The sequence below is a fragment of the Coregonus lavaretus genome, assembly GCF_964263955.1.
Source record: "Coregonus lavaretus genome assembly, chromosome: 9".
NCBI lineage: Eukaryota > Metazoa > Chordata > Actinopteri > Salmoniformes > Salmonidae > Coregonus > Coregonus lavaretus.
The window spans coordinates 11,260,480-11,278,614 of record NC_139996.1 but is presented as its reverse complement, the minus strand read 5'-3'; the positions used below and the strand labels follow the sequence as shown (position 1 = coordinate 11,278,614).

The 18,135-nt window shown below is 48.2% G+C and overlaps 1 protein-coding gene across 2 annotated transcripts in view; it reads right to left on the bottom strand.

Moving 5' to 3' along the window:
• Window positions 1–18,135, bottom strand: part of LOC311134633 (cystic fibrosis transmembrane conductance regulator-like) — a gene marked incomplete at its 5' end in the record, with an annotated part of 84,559 nt that overhangs the window by 62,895 nt on the left and 3,529 nt on the right. Inside the window, 7 exons of one of the 2 annotated variants that reach the window (XM_084168368.1) lie at window positions 1,266–1,394; window positions 1,699–1,816; window positions 2,479–2,604; window positions 3,299–3,462; window positions 15,974–16,063; window positions 16,287–16,502; window positions 17,445–17,556. In XM_084168368.1, the coding sequence (XP_084024494.1) occupies window positions 1,266–1,394; window positions 1,699–1,816; window positions 2,479–2,604; window positions 3,299–3,462; window positions 15,974–16,063; window positions 16,287–16,502; window positions 17,445–17,556 (955 nt within the window). Of the gene's footprint in view, window positions 1–1,265; window positions 1,395–1,698; window positions 1,817–2,478; window positions 2,605–3,298; window positions 3,463–15,973; window positions 16,064–16,286; window positions 16,503–16,861; window positions 16,944–17,444; window positions 17,557–18,135 lie in introns of those variants that run through there. The other variant, XM_084168369.1, reaches the window with a different exon arrangement.

The following is an 18,135-nucleotide window of genomic DNA, read 5'->3' as shown; positions in this document are numbered from 1 at the left end:
GTGTGTGTGTGTGTGTGTGTGTGTGTGTGTGTGTTTGTTTGCCAATTCCTATGAGTCTTCTTAAGATACTGACAAAAACACACCAGAACTGACATAACCTTCGGGGAGACTGACATAACCTTCAAGGACACTGACATAACCTTCGAGGACACTGACATAACCTTCGGGGACACTGACATAACCATCAGGGACACTGACATAACCATCAGGGACACTGACATAACCATCAGGGACACTGACATAACCTTCGGGGACACTGACATAACCTTCGGTGACACTGACATAACCTTCAGGGACACTGACATAACCTTCAGGGACACTGACATAACCTTCAGGGACACTGACATAACCTTCAGGGACACTGACATAAACTTCAGGGACACTGACATAACCTTTGGGGACACTGACATAATCTTCGGGAACACTGACAATGACAAAACCAGAGTTATCATCAACTTCTGTTAACAAGCACTCCTTTCCCCTCCACTTCCTCTCCTCAAGTCTGTACATTCTACATTATATACAGTATCAATGACTGTGCTTCTCCAACCCAACTCCATCCAACATCTTCTTTTCATTTTCCACGGCCCACTCCCAACTATTACAGCCCTCTACCAGACTCTACCCAAGTTAAATGCCTACTTCAACGATGACCCAAAGTTCCAGCATACTGTACCGCATCTGGATGGAACATTCGAAACCCCATCCACCCCTCTTCACTCCCCCTGTCCTCCCCCCATCCCTCTGCTCTCCCCACCCCTCCCCCCTTCCTCCCCCCACCCCTCTCCCCTCCCCCTGTCCTCCCCCCACCCCTCTCCCCTCCCCCTGTCCTCCCCCCACCCCTCTCCCCTCCCCCTTTCCTCCCCGTACTCCTCTCACTCCCCCTCCCCTCCCCCTTCCCTCCCCCTACCCCTCTCACTCCCCCTGTCCTCCCCTCACCCCTCTCCCCTGACGCTGTCCTCTCTCCTCCCCCTGTTCTCCCCCACCCCTCTCCCCTCCCCCTTTCCTCCCACACCCCTCTCCCCTCCCCACCCCTCTCCCCTCCCCCATCCCTCCCCCCTCCCCCAACCCCCCACTCCTCTCTCCTCCCCCTGTCCTCCCTCCACCCCTCTCCTCCCCCATCCCCTCCCCCCATCCATTTTTCTGCTCCCTGACCTCTCCCCCACCCCTCTTTTCTCCCCCTGTCCTCCCCCCATCCCTCTCCCCTCTCCCGTCCCCCCCATCCGTCTTTTCCTCCCATGCCCAAGTACGCATAACCGCCTCACCTCTATCTTTGTGACCAGCGCCAGGGTGTCGTACCACATCTGTATAGAGCCAGGCAGCTGTCTGGTGAGGGTCATACGGAGCACCATGCAGTAGGAGGCGGTGGTAAAGATACTTCTCAGGATGATGCCCTGGATAGACCCCATTCAGATTGTACTTTATTAATCCCCAATGGGGGTATTTCACAGATATTTTACCTCATATTCATTATATCCAGCACAATACCAGTGGCTACATATGTATGTGAAAATTGTGTGTTTCTATGTTTCGTAGTAAAACAGATAAGAACAGGTCCTTTATTAATCCACAAGTGGAAATTAATTTGTCATACTTTGTCAACAATACAAATACAAAACAAATACTCACAACATCAAAAACATCACAAGTCAATCAGATTTGATATAAATATATATATAGACCAGTGGGGAAAAGTACCTTGCTGAGGGCATGGGGCACGATGGCTGACACAATGACCAGGATGGCAGAGAAGAAGTAGGAGGCACTGTAGAAGTAACGCAGAGAACCAATCTTCCTCGTCAACGTCATCTCATCCCTGGGAGGGGGGAGAGAGGAGAGGTGGGGGGGACGACGACCATATTTTATGTCACAATCTGCCTAGACAAGGTTACAAGACGTCCTGTCATGTACTTGACGGCATAAATAGGTGGACAAACAGCCAAAGGGAAATCAAATTATGGATTTAGCCCAAAATTCTCCAAAATCAGACAGGGATTAAACATTGATCATTGGCAATTTACTCAAGGATTGTATAACAAAAAACATCACACGTCAAGGATAGATCTCTCCGTTCATTGGCTGGACTACACAATGCAGGATTGTTGCTCTGATTGGCTTTGTTTGTGAAAGTCATGTGTCATGATCATAGACCACAATTAATCCTTCCTTTGAGCTTTGAGTCATATTTAATGGAAGTGAAGTGAAATTATCTTGATGGGAATCTCGTTAATGAGAGTCACAGATCATCTATCCCAACTAACTGTTTTTAGTTCCCAGAAGATCTCGGGTCGATGGGTTCGTGTTGCTAACATGACTTTTCACGTTAGATTATTAGAGTTATACAATAGAGTCAAAGCATGACCACTTTCCCTATAGCTCTGGGATTGTTGCCCTGAACATTGCTTGTTAGATCACTTGTCTCTGTTGATGTACAGTATTAGGTTATAGTTAGGTTATGGAGTGTTTGGGGTGTCTTACTGTCTGATGTTCTTGATTATGTCCTCCATCACCTCCTCCCAGCCATAGGCCTTCACTGAGTGGATGTTCTCTACAATCTCTGAGGTCAGAGCCAGACGCCTGCTGATCATCCCTGCTCTTTTCTGCCTGATAATAGGATCCACACACACACACACACATAATAAGACACCCGTACGTACGCACACACACACACAAAAACACACACAGAATAAGACACACGTACGCACGCACGCACACACACACACACACACACACACAGAACAAGACACACGTACGCACACACACACACACACACACACACACACACACACACACACACACACACACACAGAATAAGACAAATGCACGCACACACACTCACACACACACACACACACACAGAATAAGACACATGTACACACACACACACACACACACACACACACACACACACACACACACACACACACAGAGAATAAGACACACACACACCATATTGATACAATTAATGAGACTTTTCAACTTCAGAGAGATGGCTGAGAACATAAACATGAAGACCTAACGGGTTTGGATGTTAATTAACAAGATTTATTTCTGGATCAAAGAGTTTTGTATGGAACAGTGAAAGTTGTGCATGTCTGAATAGGCACGGTTTCCCACTTTGTTGACATTTCTCAGGGGCACAGGCCATGCCGTTCTGTTCTCTGTGGGTAAGATGAGATCACTGGTGGAGATCAGGGCTACCTGTCTTGTACAGACCCATCTAGAGAGCACAGTGTGTGTGTACGTGTACGTGTGTGTGCGTGTGTGTGTGTGAACTCCTGTACGGTCCAGTACCCACCTGTGAGGCCCCATCTTCTGGGAGAGGCAGGCCTGTATGATGCCCAGCAGGGTGAGGGCAGCCAGTGCACAGAAACCATTCACCTCGATCAGCTCCCAGATCAACCCCACACACAGGATACACTGCAGAGGGGTGATCCACACAAAGTGGGCCAGGCCAAGACTCTGCAACACATGCACATGAATGTATGAAGAGAAGACACAGGCAGTAACATGTATATGTACACAGACCACACACACACACACAAGCACACACACAAGCACACACAAAAAAAACGACATATTTTAGACCAGGGGTCTTCAACCCTACCAGGCAAACCGGCAACCCAGGGACCCCTATCATACATTAGCAAAAAAAAATGTTTACACGTGTTGTCTTATCATCAGGTAAATGATAATGTCACAAGTAATCAACATTTTAAAATGAATAATTTGGTAGATCGTTTTTCATTATTTTGACCTCCCACATTTTAAATGGAAGAGGAAGTGTAAACTTTAACATAACATATTAGCTAGAAAAGTAACTACAAACACATTTTCGCTAAGAGCAGCTGTTTAGCTGGTTTAACAAAGGTTAGCCATGTGTTGGCAAAAATGTATGTCCAAGTCAAGAAAGCTTACCAGCAGCCAGCAGCACCTGCCGCACTGGTAGACTATTGACTGGTAGCCTATTGACTGGTAGTGTCACGACTTCCGCAGAGGCTGCCTCCCCTCCTTGTTCGGGCAGGTTTCGGCGTTCGTCGTCACCGGCTTACTAGCCACTGCCGCTCCATATATCATCATTCCATTTGTCTTGTCTTGTCAATTACACACACCTGGTTCATATCCCCTCATTAGTCTGTGTATAAGTGTTCCCTCTGCCCCCTTGTCCTTGTGGGTGATTGTTTTATGTGAATTGAGTGTAGCTCGGTGGAGCTACTCGTACCTTGTATTGCCGGGGTAGATATTTCCCCTGTGCCTGTATTTTGTTGGAGCTACCCGTACCTTGTATTGCCGGGGTAGATTGTTCCCCTGTGCCTGTATTTTGTGGTCGCTATCGAGCGCAACTGTGTACGACGGAATAAACTCTCCTTCTAATCACACTCATCACAGAATCACCCACCCGCTATGGAGTCAGCGGGAGAGGAGCGCATGCCTGGAGTCGTGGCATGGGTCCAGGAGCATTCCACGATGCTGGCCAGCTTGGGGGAAGCGATGGATCGGGTTCTTCAGTTCGTCCAACGCCTGGAGAGGAAAGGACCCGATCTGTCGAGACCAGCTGGCCAACCGGATCCATCCACCCACACCCCAGCACCCGTAGGGATCCAGATATCCCGACCATGGGAGTTCGACGGGAAGGCGGCGCTCTGACAAGGATTCCTCCTCCAACTGGAGCTCTACTTCTCCAGCATCAGGCCGGCCCCATCGGAGTGGGAGAAGGTGTCCGTCCTTGTTTCCTGCCTCTCGGGGAAAGCCCTGGAGTGGGACGACGTGGTTTGGAACAAAGGAGGAGCTGCGTTGGAGAACTACGGGGAGTTCGCTCGCCTCTTTCGGTCGGTCTTCGATCACCCGCCCGAGGGTCGAGAGGCGGGCGAACGGCTGATCCACCTGAGGCAGGGGACGAGGACCGCGCAGGACTTCGCGTTGGAGTTTCGGACTCTTGCAGCGGGGTCCGGGTGGAACGAGCGGGTCCTGATCGACCATTTCCGTTGCCATCTGCGGGAGGACGTCCGACGGGAGCTGGCCTGCCGGGACACCATGTTGTCCTTCACACAACTGGTGTACATGGCCATCCATTTGGACAACCTGCTGGCAGCCAGAGGACGTCCTGGAAGGGGTCAGCCCGTTCCCACCCTGGCCGACTCAGTTCCCGAGCTGATGGAGCTGGGTGGAGCCGCCGTCCGAGAGAGTGGAGGACGACAGCGACAGTGCCACTCTGGTGGCACGAAGGGACAGTACACCACACGTTGTCGTCAACGATCTTTTGGGTCTGGAGGCGGCAGGCAGGGCACTCTCGCATCACCCCAGGTATCGAACACACACACTCATTCAGAGCCCTTTGCTGCGCACTGTACCCTACCTATCTACTTTCCCGATCACATGGTAGTTCCCCAGTGTAAGGCGCTAGTCGATTCAGGCGCAGCTGGGAACTTTATGGACAGGGCATTCTCACGCCGTCTACGCATTTCACTGGTTCCCCTATCCATTCCACTCCCCATCAGAGCACTTGATAGTCGACCATTAGGGTCCGGGTTTGTTCAGGAAGTTCCTGCACCAGTCACCATGATTACCCAGAAGACTCATTGTGAGCAGATCACTTTTTTTTTATTATTGAGTCCTCTGCTTTCCCTGTGGTATTAGGTATGTTCTGAAAGAGCTGCAAAATCTGGACCCCTACAAATCAGCTGGGCTAGACAATCTGGACCCTTTCTTTCTAAAACTAGCCGCCGAAATTGTCGCAACCCCTATTACTAGTCTGTTCAACCTCTCTTTCGTAACATCTGAGATTCCCAGAGATTGGAAAGCTGCCGCGGTCATCCCCCTCTTCAAAGGGGGTGACACTCTAGATCCAAACTGTTACAGACCTATATCCATCCTGCCCTGCCTTTCGAAAGTATTTGAAAGCCAAGTTAACAAACAGATCACCGACCATTTCGAATCCCACCGTACCTTCTCCGCTATGCAATCCGGTCTCCGAGCTGGTCATGGGTGCACTTCAGCCACGCTCAAGGTCCTAAACTATATTATAACCGCGATCGATAATAGACAGTACTGTGCAGCCGTCTTCATCGACCTGGCCAAGGCTTTCGACTCTGTCAACCACTGCATTCTTATTGGCAGACTAAATAGCCTTGGTTTCTCAAATGACTGCCTCGCCTGGTTCACCAACTACTTCTCAGATAGAGTTCAGTGTGTCAAATCGGAGGGCCTGTTGTCTGGACCTATGGCAGTCTCTATGGGGGTGCCACAGGGTTCAATTCTTGGGCCGACTCTTTTCTCCGTGTATATCAATGATGTCGCTCCTGCTGCTGGTGACTCTCAGATCCACCTCTACGCAGACAACACCATTTTGTATACATCTGGCCCTTCATTGGACACTGTGTTAACAAACCTCCAAACGAGCTTCAATGCCATACAACACTCCTTCAGTAGCCTCCAACTGCTCTTAAACACTAGTAAAACTAAATGCATGCTCTTCAATCGAACGCTGCTGGCACCCGCCCACCCGACTAGAATCACCACTCTCGACGGGTCTGACCTAGAGTATGTGGACAACTACAAATACCTAGGTGTCTGGTTAGACTGTAAACTCTCCTTCCAGACTCACATTAAGAATCTCCAATCCAAAGTTAAATCTAGAATCGGCTTCCTATTTCGCAACAAAGCCTCCTTCACTCATGCTGCCAAACATGCCCTCGTAAAACTGACTATCCTACCGATCCTTGACTTCGGCGATGTCATTTACAAAATAGCCTCCAACACTCTACTCAGCAAATTGGATGTAGTCTATCACAATGCCATCCGTTTTGTCTCCAAAGCCCCATACACTACCCACCACTGTGACCTGTACGCTCTTGTTGGCTGGTCCTCACTACATGTTCATCGTCAAACCCACTGGCTCCAGGCCATCTTTAAATCACTACTAGGCAAATCCCTGCCTTATCTTAGCTCATTGGTCACCATAGCAGCACCCACCTGTAGTCTGCGCTCCAGCAGGTATATCTCACTGGTCATTCCCAAAGCCAACACCTCCTTTGGCCGCCATTCCTTCCAGTTCTCTGCTGCCAATGACTGGAACGAATTGCAAAAATCTCTGAAGCTGGAGACTCTTATCTCCCTCACTAACTTTAAGCATCAGTTGTCAGAGCACCTTACCGATCACTGCACCTGTACACAGCCCATCTGAAATTAGCCCACCCAACTACCTCATCCCTATATTGTTATTTATTTTGCTCTTTTGCACCCCAGTATCTCTATTTGCACATAATCTCTTGCACATCTAGCATTCCAGTGTTAATACTAATTGTAATTATTTTGCACTATAGCCTATTTATTGCCTTACCTCCATAACTTGCTACATTTGCGTACACTGTATATATATTTTCTGTTGTATTTTATTGACTTTATGTTTTTTTTACCCCATATGTAACTCTGTGTTGTTGTTTTTTTCGCACTACTATGCTTTATCTTGGCCAGGTCGCAGTTGTAAATGAGAACTTGTTCTCAACTGGCTTACCTGGTTAAATAAAGGTGAAATAAAAAATAAAAATAAAAGGTATCCCTTGGTTAGCACTCCACAACCCCACCTTCTCACGCAGAGGGTTCTCACAGGGTGGTCGCGAGAGTGTCAGGGTAGGTGTCTAGGTGTTTCCGTTGGTGCAACCATGGTGGAAAGTCCAGACAGTACTTCCACCGTGCGCATTCCCCCCGAAATCCTCGAAGTGGAAGACAGCATTCAGCACAACCACGGGGCATTATGAATACCTGGTGATGCCCTACGGTTTGATGAATGCTCCATCCGTCTTCCAGTCCTTTGTGAACAAGGTGTTTCGGTACATGCTTGGTCGCTGTGTAGTGGTCTACATCGGTCTACATTCTGGTTGTATTCCACAACGCGCGCCGAGCATGTGTCGCTGGTTCGCAAAGTGCTGGCCCGACTGTTGGAAAATGACCTTCATGCCAAGGCAGAGAAGTGTATGTTTTTCCAGCAGTCCGTCTCCTTCCTCGGATACCGCTTCAGGTGTGGAGATGGATGGAGATCGCATTTCAGCCGTGCGTAATTGGCCGACTCCAACCACAGTTAAGGAGGGGCAGTGCTTCCTTGGCTTCGCCAACTACTATCGGAGGTTTATCCGGGGCTTTGGCAAGGTCGCAGCTCCCACCGTAACCTGGAGTACATCCGGGCAGCGAGGAGGCTGAATCCTCACCAGGCCAGGTGGGCCCTATTCTTCACCCGGTTCGATTTTACACTGTCATACATACCGGGTACGAAGAACGTGAAGGCAGACGCATTGTCACGGCTGTATGACACAGAGGAGAGGCCCAGAGACAACACCCCCAGGTAGCCTATTGACTGGTAGCCTATTGACTGGTAGCCTATTAGCGGGTGCTTTTTCTAAGCCTATGTCATATATACGTCCAGTGAATGTAATTGGCTCCAATGACTGTAATTTTCTCAATATTAAGAGTTGACAAATAAAGTTGACATCATTAGAAATAAGATATTCTCCTATTTTCTCCTGTCGGTATGTAATAAAAAATGTATTTATTCTGTTGTTGTTAGCGATATTCATAAAAACATTGAAATAATACAATAAGATCACGTATTTTTCTTCTTTTTTCCCGCAGATCCCCTGCAGACCCCTGGTTGAATACCCATGTTTTACACATTCCTTGAGAAGTGTGGAGCGACATGCTGTCAGCTAAACTACATGCTGTCGGCTAAACTACATGCTGTCGGCTAAACTACATGCTGTCGGCTAAACTACATGCTGTCGGCTAAACTACCCACTGTAGGCTAAACTACATACTGTCGGTTAAACAACATACTGTCGGTTAAATTACATACTGTCGGTTAAATCACATACTGTCAGCTAAACCATATACTGTCGGCTAAACTACATACTGTCGGCTAAACTACATACTGTTGGCTAAACTACATACTGTCGGCTAAACTACATACTGTCGGCTAAACTACATACTGTCAGTTAAATTACATACTGTCAGCTAAATTACATTCTGTAGGCTAAACTACATACTGTCGGCTAAACTACATACTGTTGGCTAACCTACATACTGTAGGCTAAACTACATACTGTCGGTTAAACAACATACTGTCGGTTAAATTACATACTGTCGGTTAAATCACATACTGTCAGCTAAACCATATACTGTCTGTCACACCCTGGCTCTGGGGACTCTATATGTTGAGCCAGGGTGTGTAGTTTCTATGTGTTCTGTTCTATGTTCACAGTCTAGTTCTTGTATTTCTATGTTGGCCAGAGTGGTTCCCAATCAGAGGCAACGAGTGTCAGCTGTTGCTGGTTGTCTCTGATTGGGAGCCATATTTAAACAGTCTGTTTTCCCTTAGTGTTTGTGGGATCTTGTTCCTTTTGGTGTGTTCCGTGTTTGTTGTGTTTAACATAGGACGTCACGTTATCGTTTGTTGTTTTGTTGCTCGTGCATTCATTAAATAAAATAAGTATGTTCGTTCATCACGCTGCGCCTTGGTCTACTCCGTCTAACGATCGTGACAGAAGATCCCACCATACCAGGACCAAGCAGCGTGTCCAGGAGCAGGCAGCCTGGACATGGGAGGAAGCGCCGGGAAAGGAGCTGGAGAGGTTGGCGATGGCCCAGGTGGGCAAAGTGTGGTCCTGGGAGGACATGCTCGGGTGAAAAGGGCCATGGGCTAAGATTAAGGCCCTGGCGAGAGAGGAGCAAAGGCGTCAACAGTGTCGTCGTCGGACGGACGAGAGGCAACCCAAAAATTTTTTTAGGGGGGGCACACGGCATGGGCGACTGGGCAGCAGGAGGCTGCCACAGGGCGAATTGGGAGGTTGGCAGAGGAGGCCGCCAGGTTACGGGGGCCACTGGTCAAAGAGGGGAAGGAAGGTGTAGAGGCACGGCGAGAGGTACTGGGGTGTGTTACCAGTCCGGTCCGGCCCGTTCCAGATCCCTGCGTAGGGCCAGTGGTGTGTGTCCCCAGTACGGTCCGGTCTGTTCCTGCTCCCCGCACCAAGGTAATGGTGCGCGGCACCAGCCCGGCCCGGCCTGTTCCTGCCACTCGCACCAAGCCTACGGTGCGCGTCGCCAGCCCAGCCCGGCCTGTTCCTGCCACTCGCACCAAGCCTACGGTGCGCGTCGCCAGCCCGGCTCGGCCTGTTCCTGCTACTCGCACCAAGCCTACGGTGCGCGTCGCCAGCCCAGCCCGGCCTGTTCCTGCTCCCCGCACCAAGCCTACGGTGCGCGTCGCCAGCCCAGCCCGGCCTGTTCCTGCTCCCTGCACCAAGCCTACGGTGCGCGTCGCCAGCCCGGCCCGGCCTGTTCCTGCCACTCGCACCAAGCCTACGGTGCGCGTCGCCAGCCCGGCCCGGCCTGTTCCTGCCACTCGCACCAAGCCTACGGTGCGCGTCGCCAGCCCGGCCCGGCCTGTTCCTGCCACTCGCACCAAGCCTACGGTGCGCGTCGCCAGCCCGGCCCAGCCTGTTCCTGCCACTCGCACCAAGCCTACGGTGCGCGTCGCCAGCCCGGCCCGGCCTGTTCCTGCCACTCGCACCAAGCCTACGGTGCGCGTCGCCAGCCCGGTCCGGCCCGTTCCTGCTCCACGCACCAAGCCAGGGGTGCGCATCGTCAGCCCGGTATGGCCCGTTCCGGCTCCATGCACCAAGCCAGGGGTGCGCATCGTCAGCCCGGTCCGGCCCGTAGCTGCTCCACGCACCAAGCCAGGGGTGCGCATCGTCAGCCCGGTCCGGCCCGTTCCTGCTCCACGCACCAAGACAGGGGTGCGCATCGTCAGCCCGGTCCGGCCCGTTGCTGCTCCACGCACCAAGCCAGGGGTGCGCATCGTCAGCCCGGTCCGGCCCGTTTCTGCTCCACGCACTAAGCCAGGGGTGTGCGTCGTCAGTCCGGCACAACCTGTGCCTGGGTCACCGGTGCCTGGTCAGGTACCGGTCAGCTGCTCCACACCGGAGCTGAAGCAATCCGCTCCTACGATGTCCAGTCCAGCTCCAGCCAGCGGGGCCAGACCGGACCAGGGGCGCTACGGGGGGATTATTGGAAGGTGGTGGGCAAGCCCCGAGCCGGAACCGCCTCCGAGGAGGAATGCCCACCCAGCCCTCCCCTGTTTGGTTTATGTGGGGGGGGTACTGTCACACCCTGGCTCTGGGGACTCTATATGTTGAGCCAGGGTGTGTAGTTTCTATGTGTTCTGTTCTATGTTCACAGTCTAGTTCTTGTATTTCTATGTTGGCCAGAGTGGTTCCCAATCAGAGGCAACGAGTGTCAGCTGTTGCTGGTTGTCTCTGATTGGGAGCCATATTTAAACAGTCTGTTTTCCCTTAGTGTTTGTGGGATCTTGTTCCTTTTGGTGTGTTCCGTGTTTAACATAGGACGTCACATTATCGTTTGTTGTTTTGTTGCTCGTGCATTCATTAAATAAAAGAAGTATGTTCGTTCATCACGCTGCGCCTTGGTCTACTCCGTCTAACGATCGTGACACTGTCGGCTAAACTACATACTGTCGGCTAAACTACATACTGTCGGCTAAATTACATTCTGTAGGCTAAACTACATACTGTCGGTTAAATTACATTCTGTAGGCTAAACTACATACTGTCGGCTAAATTACATTCTGTAGGCTAAACGACATACTGTCGGCTAAACTACATACTGTCAGTTAAATTACATACTGTCAGCTAAATTACATTCTGTAGGCTAAACTACATACTGTCGGTTAAATTACATACTGTCGGCTAAACTACATACTGTTGGCTAAACTACATACTGTCGGCTAAACTACATACTGTCGGCTAAACTACATACTGTCAGTTAAATTACATACTGTCAGCTAAATTACATTCTGTAGGCTAAACTACATACTGTCGGTTAAATTACATACTGTCGGCTAAACTATATACTGTCGGTTAAACTACATACTGTCGGTTAAATTACATGCTGTCAGCTAAACTACATACTGTCGGCTAAATTACATACTGTCGGTTAAATTACATACGGTGTGCTAAACTAGCACTCACAAGCACACACACACATTCAGGGGCAGGTGAACCACAGGCGCACGATTTCTGTCCACTTGGGTGTGATTCTCAATAGTCTTAAGTCCTGTTCTCTCCTCACCTCCTTTCCTTCATCTGCACTGATGTGAAAGAACTGCAAAGACGAGCTGCTTTCACCACTTACATTGATTGCATAATAACTGCATCATAATTCATAAACATCTCTCATAACAGATTGTTAGCATTATAGGGACATTTCTAAAATGTTCTACTTCATATTCATCATCTCCAGCACCACCCTAACATCAACATATGTAAAAATGATGCGTTTCTATGTTTTGCAGTAAAAAAAGATAGAGGAAGATAAGGGTTTTCAATTACATCATAAACCAATTAGTAGGAAATTAGTAGGGAATTAGGTCATGCCTACTCATAATTAATTAAAATCAATATAGAAACACGCAGTTTTCACATACTGCTCTCCGCCACCAGTACAATGATTGAGGGTGAACAAGCAACACTTCAGGTATTTTGTCTTTGTACTTTGAGCTTATTACTTGGACTTGGGGGTCAATTAATGTTATTGCTGGTATGCAAGGTTTGAATGTCTTGTCTGCTTTCCTCCTTTACAGCTTTAATTGTCTGGAGCCTGGTGTTGTTGTGGCCAAGGAACGTTCACTCAGATGGAACCAGGTTTAAGCTGCTGTGCAATGTTGACGTCCTTCCTCCCAGAGATGTGAAAGCATCCCCCTGACTGGACACAACCCGGAAAACATATATTGAGAAGATCAGGACTTTTGCAATGAAAAGGCCATGGACATTACATGTCCTGCTCCAAAGGGCAGGACAGAAATATGCTCTCAGGCTAGATTTCTTTGTTCATATCATAACATGACCTGAACCAAAGTTACTCAAAGGATCTTATGATATAGTCCTAGATCTAGATATTGTTTTTACCTAAGCCTTTATGTGTTTAAGTTTTTCCTAATTGTAGGCTACTACCTTTAGCACTTGAAGTTAATAAAGTATTTTATTGTTGAAATATTTTCTTTGTGTTTTAAACACTAACTCACTGCTTTAGCACATTTTTTTATTATTTGTATTTGATTTTTTTCACCTTTATTTAGCCAGGTAAGCCAGTTGAGAACAAGTTCTCATTTACAACTGCGACCTGGCCAAGATAAAGCAAAGCAGTGCGATAAAAACAACAACAACACAGAGTTACATATGGGGTAAAACAAAACATAAAGTCAAAAATACAACAGAAAATATATATACAGTGTGTGCAAATGTATCAAGTTATGGAGGTAAGGCAATAAATAGGCCATAGTGCAAAATAATTACAATTAGTATTAACACTGGAATGATATATGTGCAAGAGATGATGTGCAAATAGAGATACTGGGGTGCAAATGAGCAAAATAAATAACAATATGGGGATGAGGTAGTTGGGTGGGCTAATTACAGATGGGCTGTGTACAGGTGCAGTGATTGGTAAGCTGCTCTGACAACTGATGCTTAAAGTTAGTGAGGGAGATAAGAGTCTCCAGCTTCAGAGATTTTTGCAGTTCGTTCCAGTCATTGGCAGCAGAGAACTGGAAGGAATGGCGGCCAAAGGAGGTGTTGGCTTTGGGGATGACCAGTGAGATATACCTGCTGGAGCGCATACTACGGATGGGTGTTGCTATGGTGACCAATGAGCTAAGGCGGGGATTTGCCTAGCAGTGATTTATAGATGGCCTGGAGCCAGTGGGTTTGGCGACGAATATGTAGTGAGGGCCAGCCAACAAGAGCGTACAGGTCACAGTGGTCGGTAGTATATGGGGCTTTGATGACAAAACGGATGGCACTGTGATAGACTACATCCAATTTGCTGAGAAGAGTGTTGGAGGCTATTTTGTAAATGACATCGCTGAAGTCAAGGATCGGTAGGATAGTCCGTTTTACGAGGGCATGTTTGGCAGCATGAGTGAAGGAGGCTTTGTTGCAAAATAGGAAGCCGATTCTAGATTTAAGTTTGGATTGGAGATGCTTAATGTGAGTCTGGAAGGAGAGTTTACAGTCTAACCAGACACCTAGGTATTTGTAGTTGTCCACATACTCTAGGTCAGACCCGTCGAGAGTATTGATTCTAGTCGGGTGGGCGGGTGCCAGCAGCGTTCGATTGAAGAGCATGCATTTAGTTTTACTAGCAGTTGGAGGCTACTGAAGGAGTGTTGTATGGCATTGAAGCTCGTTTGGAGGTTTGTTAACACAGTGTCCAATGAAGGGCCAGATGTATACAAAATGGTGTCGTCTGCGTAGAGGTGGATCTGAGAGTCACCAGCAGCAAGAGCGACATCATTGATATACACAGAGAAAAGAGTAGGCCCAAGAATTGAACCCTGTGGCACCCCCATAGAGCCACATGACCCACATGACCACATTTGCATTTGTTTAAGAGATGGGTGGGTCTAAGGCTTTAGAGGGTGTAAACGAGGCTAAATGTGCGTAAACAAAGAACAGCACTGTAGCTGTTCAATGTGAAAGGTTATCTTTATGCAACAATAGGTTATTTAATACTGTAGATGGTTTGGCTAATGGGGGAACTTGGTGAGATAATGTTCAGAGAATCCATTTTGGCAATTTGGTGAAATGATTCCTTTTCTAAATATACAGTATGATTCCCAAGGATTAATGTAGAGCAAGTGTGAAAATCTAAATGTTTGAATGCCGTTTTCTTGGATCATAAGTTTATCAACTTTTAAAGCAGCATTACTTCCCCATGTTTCCTCCAACTGCAGTGTATGATACGCCATTTATCCAATGTAAAAAACACAATTTCAAATTGTAGAACATAAGACTGAAAAGAGACGGTGGGTCACATATGTTAATGTTGTTGTGGTACTGGAGATAATGAATATGAAGTTGAAGAAACAATATATATCTAGCTTGCCTGCGCACGTGAGATTTGGTTCAGAATGCCAAAATCAAGTAAAGTGTTAACCGTCTACCCCTTTATCCAAAAAACCTAGATGGGAGGGCTTGGCAAAGTAAACACATGCTAGTTCGTAGAGATAGCTTTGGGCCAAGCCACAAGAGAGGAGAAGGGAGAGCTTGGGAATGAGTGAGAGTTTGAAGCCACATCCAATCCAGGTGATAATTGCCTAGGGAGCAGGTAGCAGAGTGTATTGACATTCAACACCCCTGCTCTAGGACTCCTAATGTTCAGCCTTCACTAGCCTAGCCACGTTAAGGCTAAATTACACACCCCTCTCATCCCATGTTGGCTTGACAAACGGCTGGCTTCAGTTGTTTTCCACCACTGAGCACTGACATAGGGCTCATGCCCAAGCCTAACCGGAGTGGAGAAATGTGCTCGGAGGGTGACTCACATTTTTTACGTCCTTCTCTCATTGACATCTGCAGGATGTATGATTTTACAGGGAGGTTGGAGTTGCCTGGCTGCGTGTGTATCTCGAGCTGGGATTCGGCCCATGCTGTAGTAGGTTTGTTACCACATAGTTCAATTGGTAGATATTCCTGGGAGCACAGCTAGTGTTGTGGAGGCTCAATTCGTAGAAAGCATAGCTTGGTGTTTGGATGATGATGCAACAATGATTCAAATGTCACCCCTGCCCTCGACTACGGTATCCTGGCCCAACCTGGCCCCTTCACCCTGGTCCCCTCATACCACCATGGCCACCTAACTATCCCCAGCTTCCAACTGGCTAATTCAAATCCCCCACCTCTTCTCCACTGAAATTCTTCCCCCATTGTCTTCTAACCCGTTTCATCACTCCTATGCAACGGCGAAGACAATGTTCTTCTTGACTTCATTGTTATAAAGGAGAACGCATTCTCAGTCGACTAACCTGGTAAACTGACGGTTAATAAGTAGATTACTTGGGTCCTTAGTTCTCATCGAGATTGTTGAGGTTGAGGTTAGGGTTAGTACAGCAGATGAGTTGGGTGGTTCTTACCTCATCCAGCTTGTTGAGGTGGGCTGACATCAGGCTGACCAGCTGACCTGTGCTGATCTTGTCCAGGACCCGGCTGGACAGCTTCAGAGTCTGAGAGGTCAAAGGTCAGGGGTTAGGACAGACACAAAGGGTTAAAAACCTGAGGCAGGAGAGGCTGCTGTGTGACACTAAGAGGGTGTGGCAACCACACAGCCCAACCCTCACACAAGAGTCTGGCTACACTGAAGAAGGCAATGTGGATCTACATGCCTGCCTAGGTGGTGGCATGCCTAAGATGTGCACACACACACACACACACCACCTCCCCCCACACCTTCTTATAGATGAGGCTGAAGAGAGCGATGCGTATCTGCATGCCCAGGTGGTGCAGTCCAAAGATGGCTGGCTGCAGGAGCAGGAAGCGAGCGGTGAAGAGAAGACAGAGACCCAGGGCGAGGTAGTAACCCTGCTCCCGCTCAGGGGCATGGATGGGGTCGAACGAGCCGATGATACGACCCAGGAGCTGGGGCTGCACTGTCTTCGACGCCTCCTGTAAGAAAAAAAAAAAAGATGCAGAGACATTGATATAAAGAGTTCAGAATCTATCCTATAAAATATTTGCCCCAGCCCTACAAAATACAATTTGGTGGCACCTTGATATCATGGTCTTAATTATGTACCTTGATACCTCTAGTCTTATTTTCCAATCAACTCTGAACGGAACTGATGGGCATTCCTAGAAGGTTCCATGGGGAACACCCCACACCACCAGGTTATGCAAGACCTGCTGCTGACATCAGCTTCCTCTCCGAGCCGGGGACACTGGGATACTCACACTGCAGTGACACATGCATTTTCTCCATGCTATTGGTCATGCCGCTAATTCACTAGTAAGTAACACACACGTACAGGACAGAACAGGCTAACAGCCAGCTTGGGTTGGGTTGAGGTCAGTTCCATTCCAGTTCCAACTCCCTCCATCAATTCAGGAATTGAATTTTATTGTCATCTCCTCATTGACAATAAATGGTAGCTTTTTTTTCTTTCTTGAATTGGAATTTCCATTTCCCTCCTGAATTTAAATGGAATTGATCAGACACACAACCCTAGCAATGGCATAACACGTATGCTGTCACAATACATTACATGTTATCATATGCGAGATATGAGATATGAGAGACAGATGCACTTTAAAAAGCAACATTGTCATGTGCGTATCACAGTATATTTAGGTGCTGGGTGGAATAACACTATAATAAGAACCAAATAGTGACCTACATTTTAAATACAAGGTGGTTCATCTGGTATCGTACTAATAAAGTATGGAGTCCTTTTTGACAAACGTGGCAAACTCCGGTTGTGAAGAGCCCACAATGTGTGCAGGCTTTTGCTCTAGCACAGCTCCAACACACCTGATCAAATAGACTGTTAAACTGCAGCCTCTCCAGGTAACCATTGGTCAACGGTGCTTTACACGGAGAGATGGACTCACCCCAAAGTACAGCAGGATTCCGTAGAACACAAAAGGCCAGAGGAAACAACGGGAGAGTGCCCGCAAGAGCCGAGGCTTCTTCTTGGCCGATGCCACTTCTCGGTCCCATTCTCTACACCAAGAACACAGACCAGAGGAGTTAGAAACTGTTAAAAAACACATACATTAGCTAACAGTAAAAGTAAAGTAGGGGCACATTGTTCAGGGCACTGGTGTATAACCTGGGAGATTTGGTTAACTTATTAAACGGAGTGCAGAGACCTTAACGAACGAGGGAGAAAAAGAGGAAAGAGAAAAAGGTGAGAACATTTATGACACAAATAGAGCGGGGAGGGAGGGAGGGAGAGAGAGAGAGAAAGAGAGTGAGAGGGACAGAGAAAGACAGCAAGAGAGAGAGGGACAGAGAAAGACAGCAAGAGAGAGAGGGACAGAGAGAGAGCGAGAGAGAGAGAGGAACAGAGAGAGGGACAGAGAGAGAGAGAGAGAGAGAGAGACAGAGAGAGAGAGAGAGAGAGAGAGAGAGAGAGAGAGAGAGAGAGAGAGAGAGAGAGAGAGAGAGCGAGAGAGCGAGAGAGGCAGAGAAAGAGAGCGTGAGATAGAGAGAGAGAGAGAGAGAGAGAGAGAGAGACAGAGAAAGAGAGCGAGAGAGAGAGAGAGAGAGAGAAAGAGGGACAGAGAGAGAGAGAGAAAG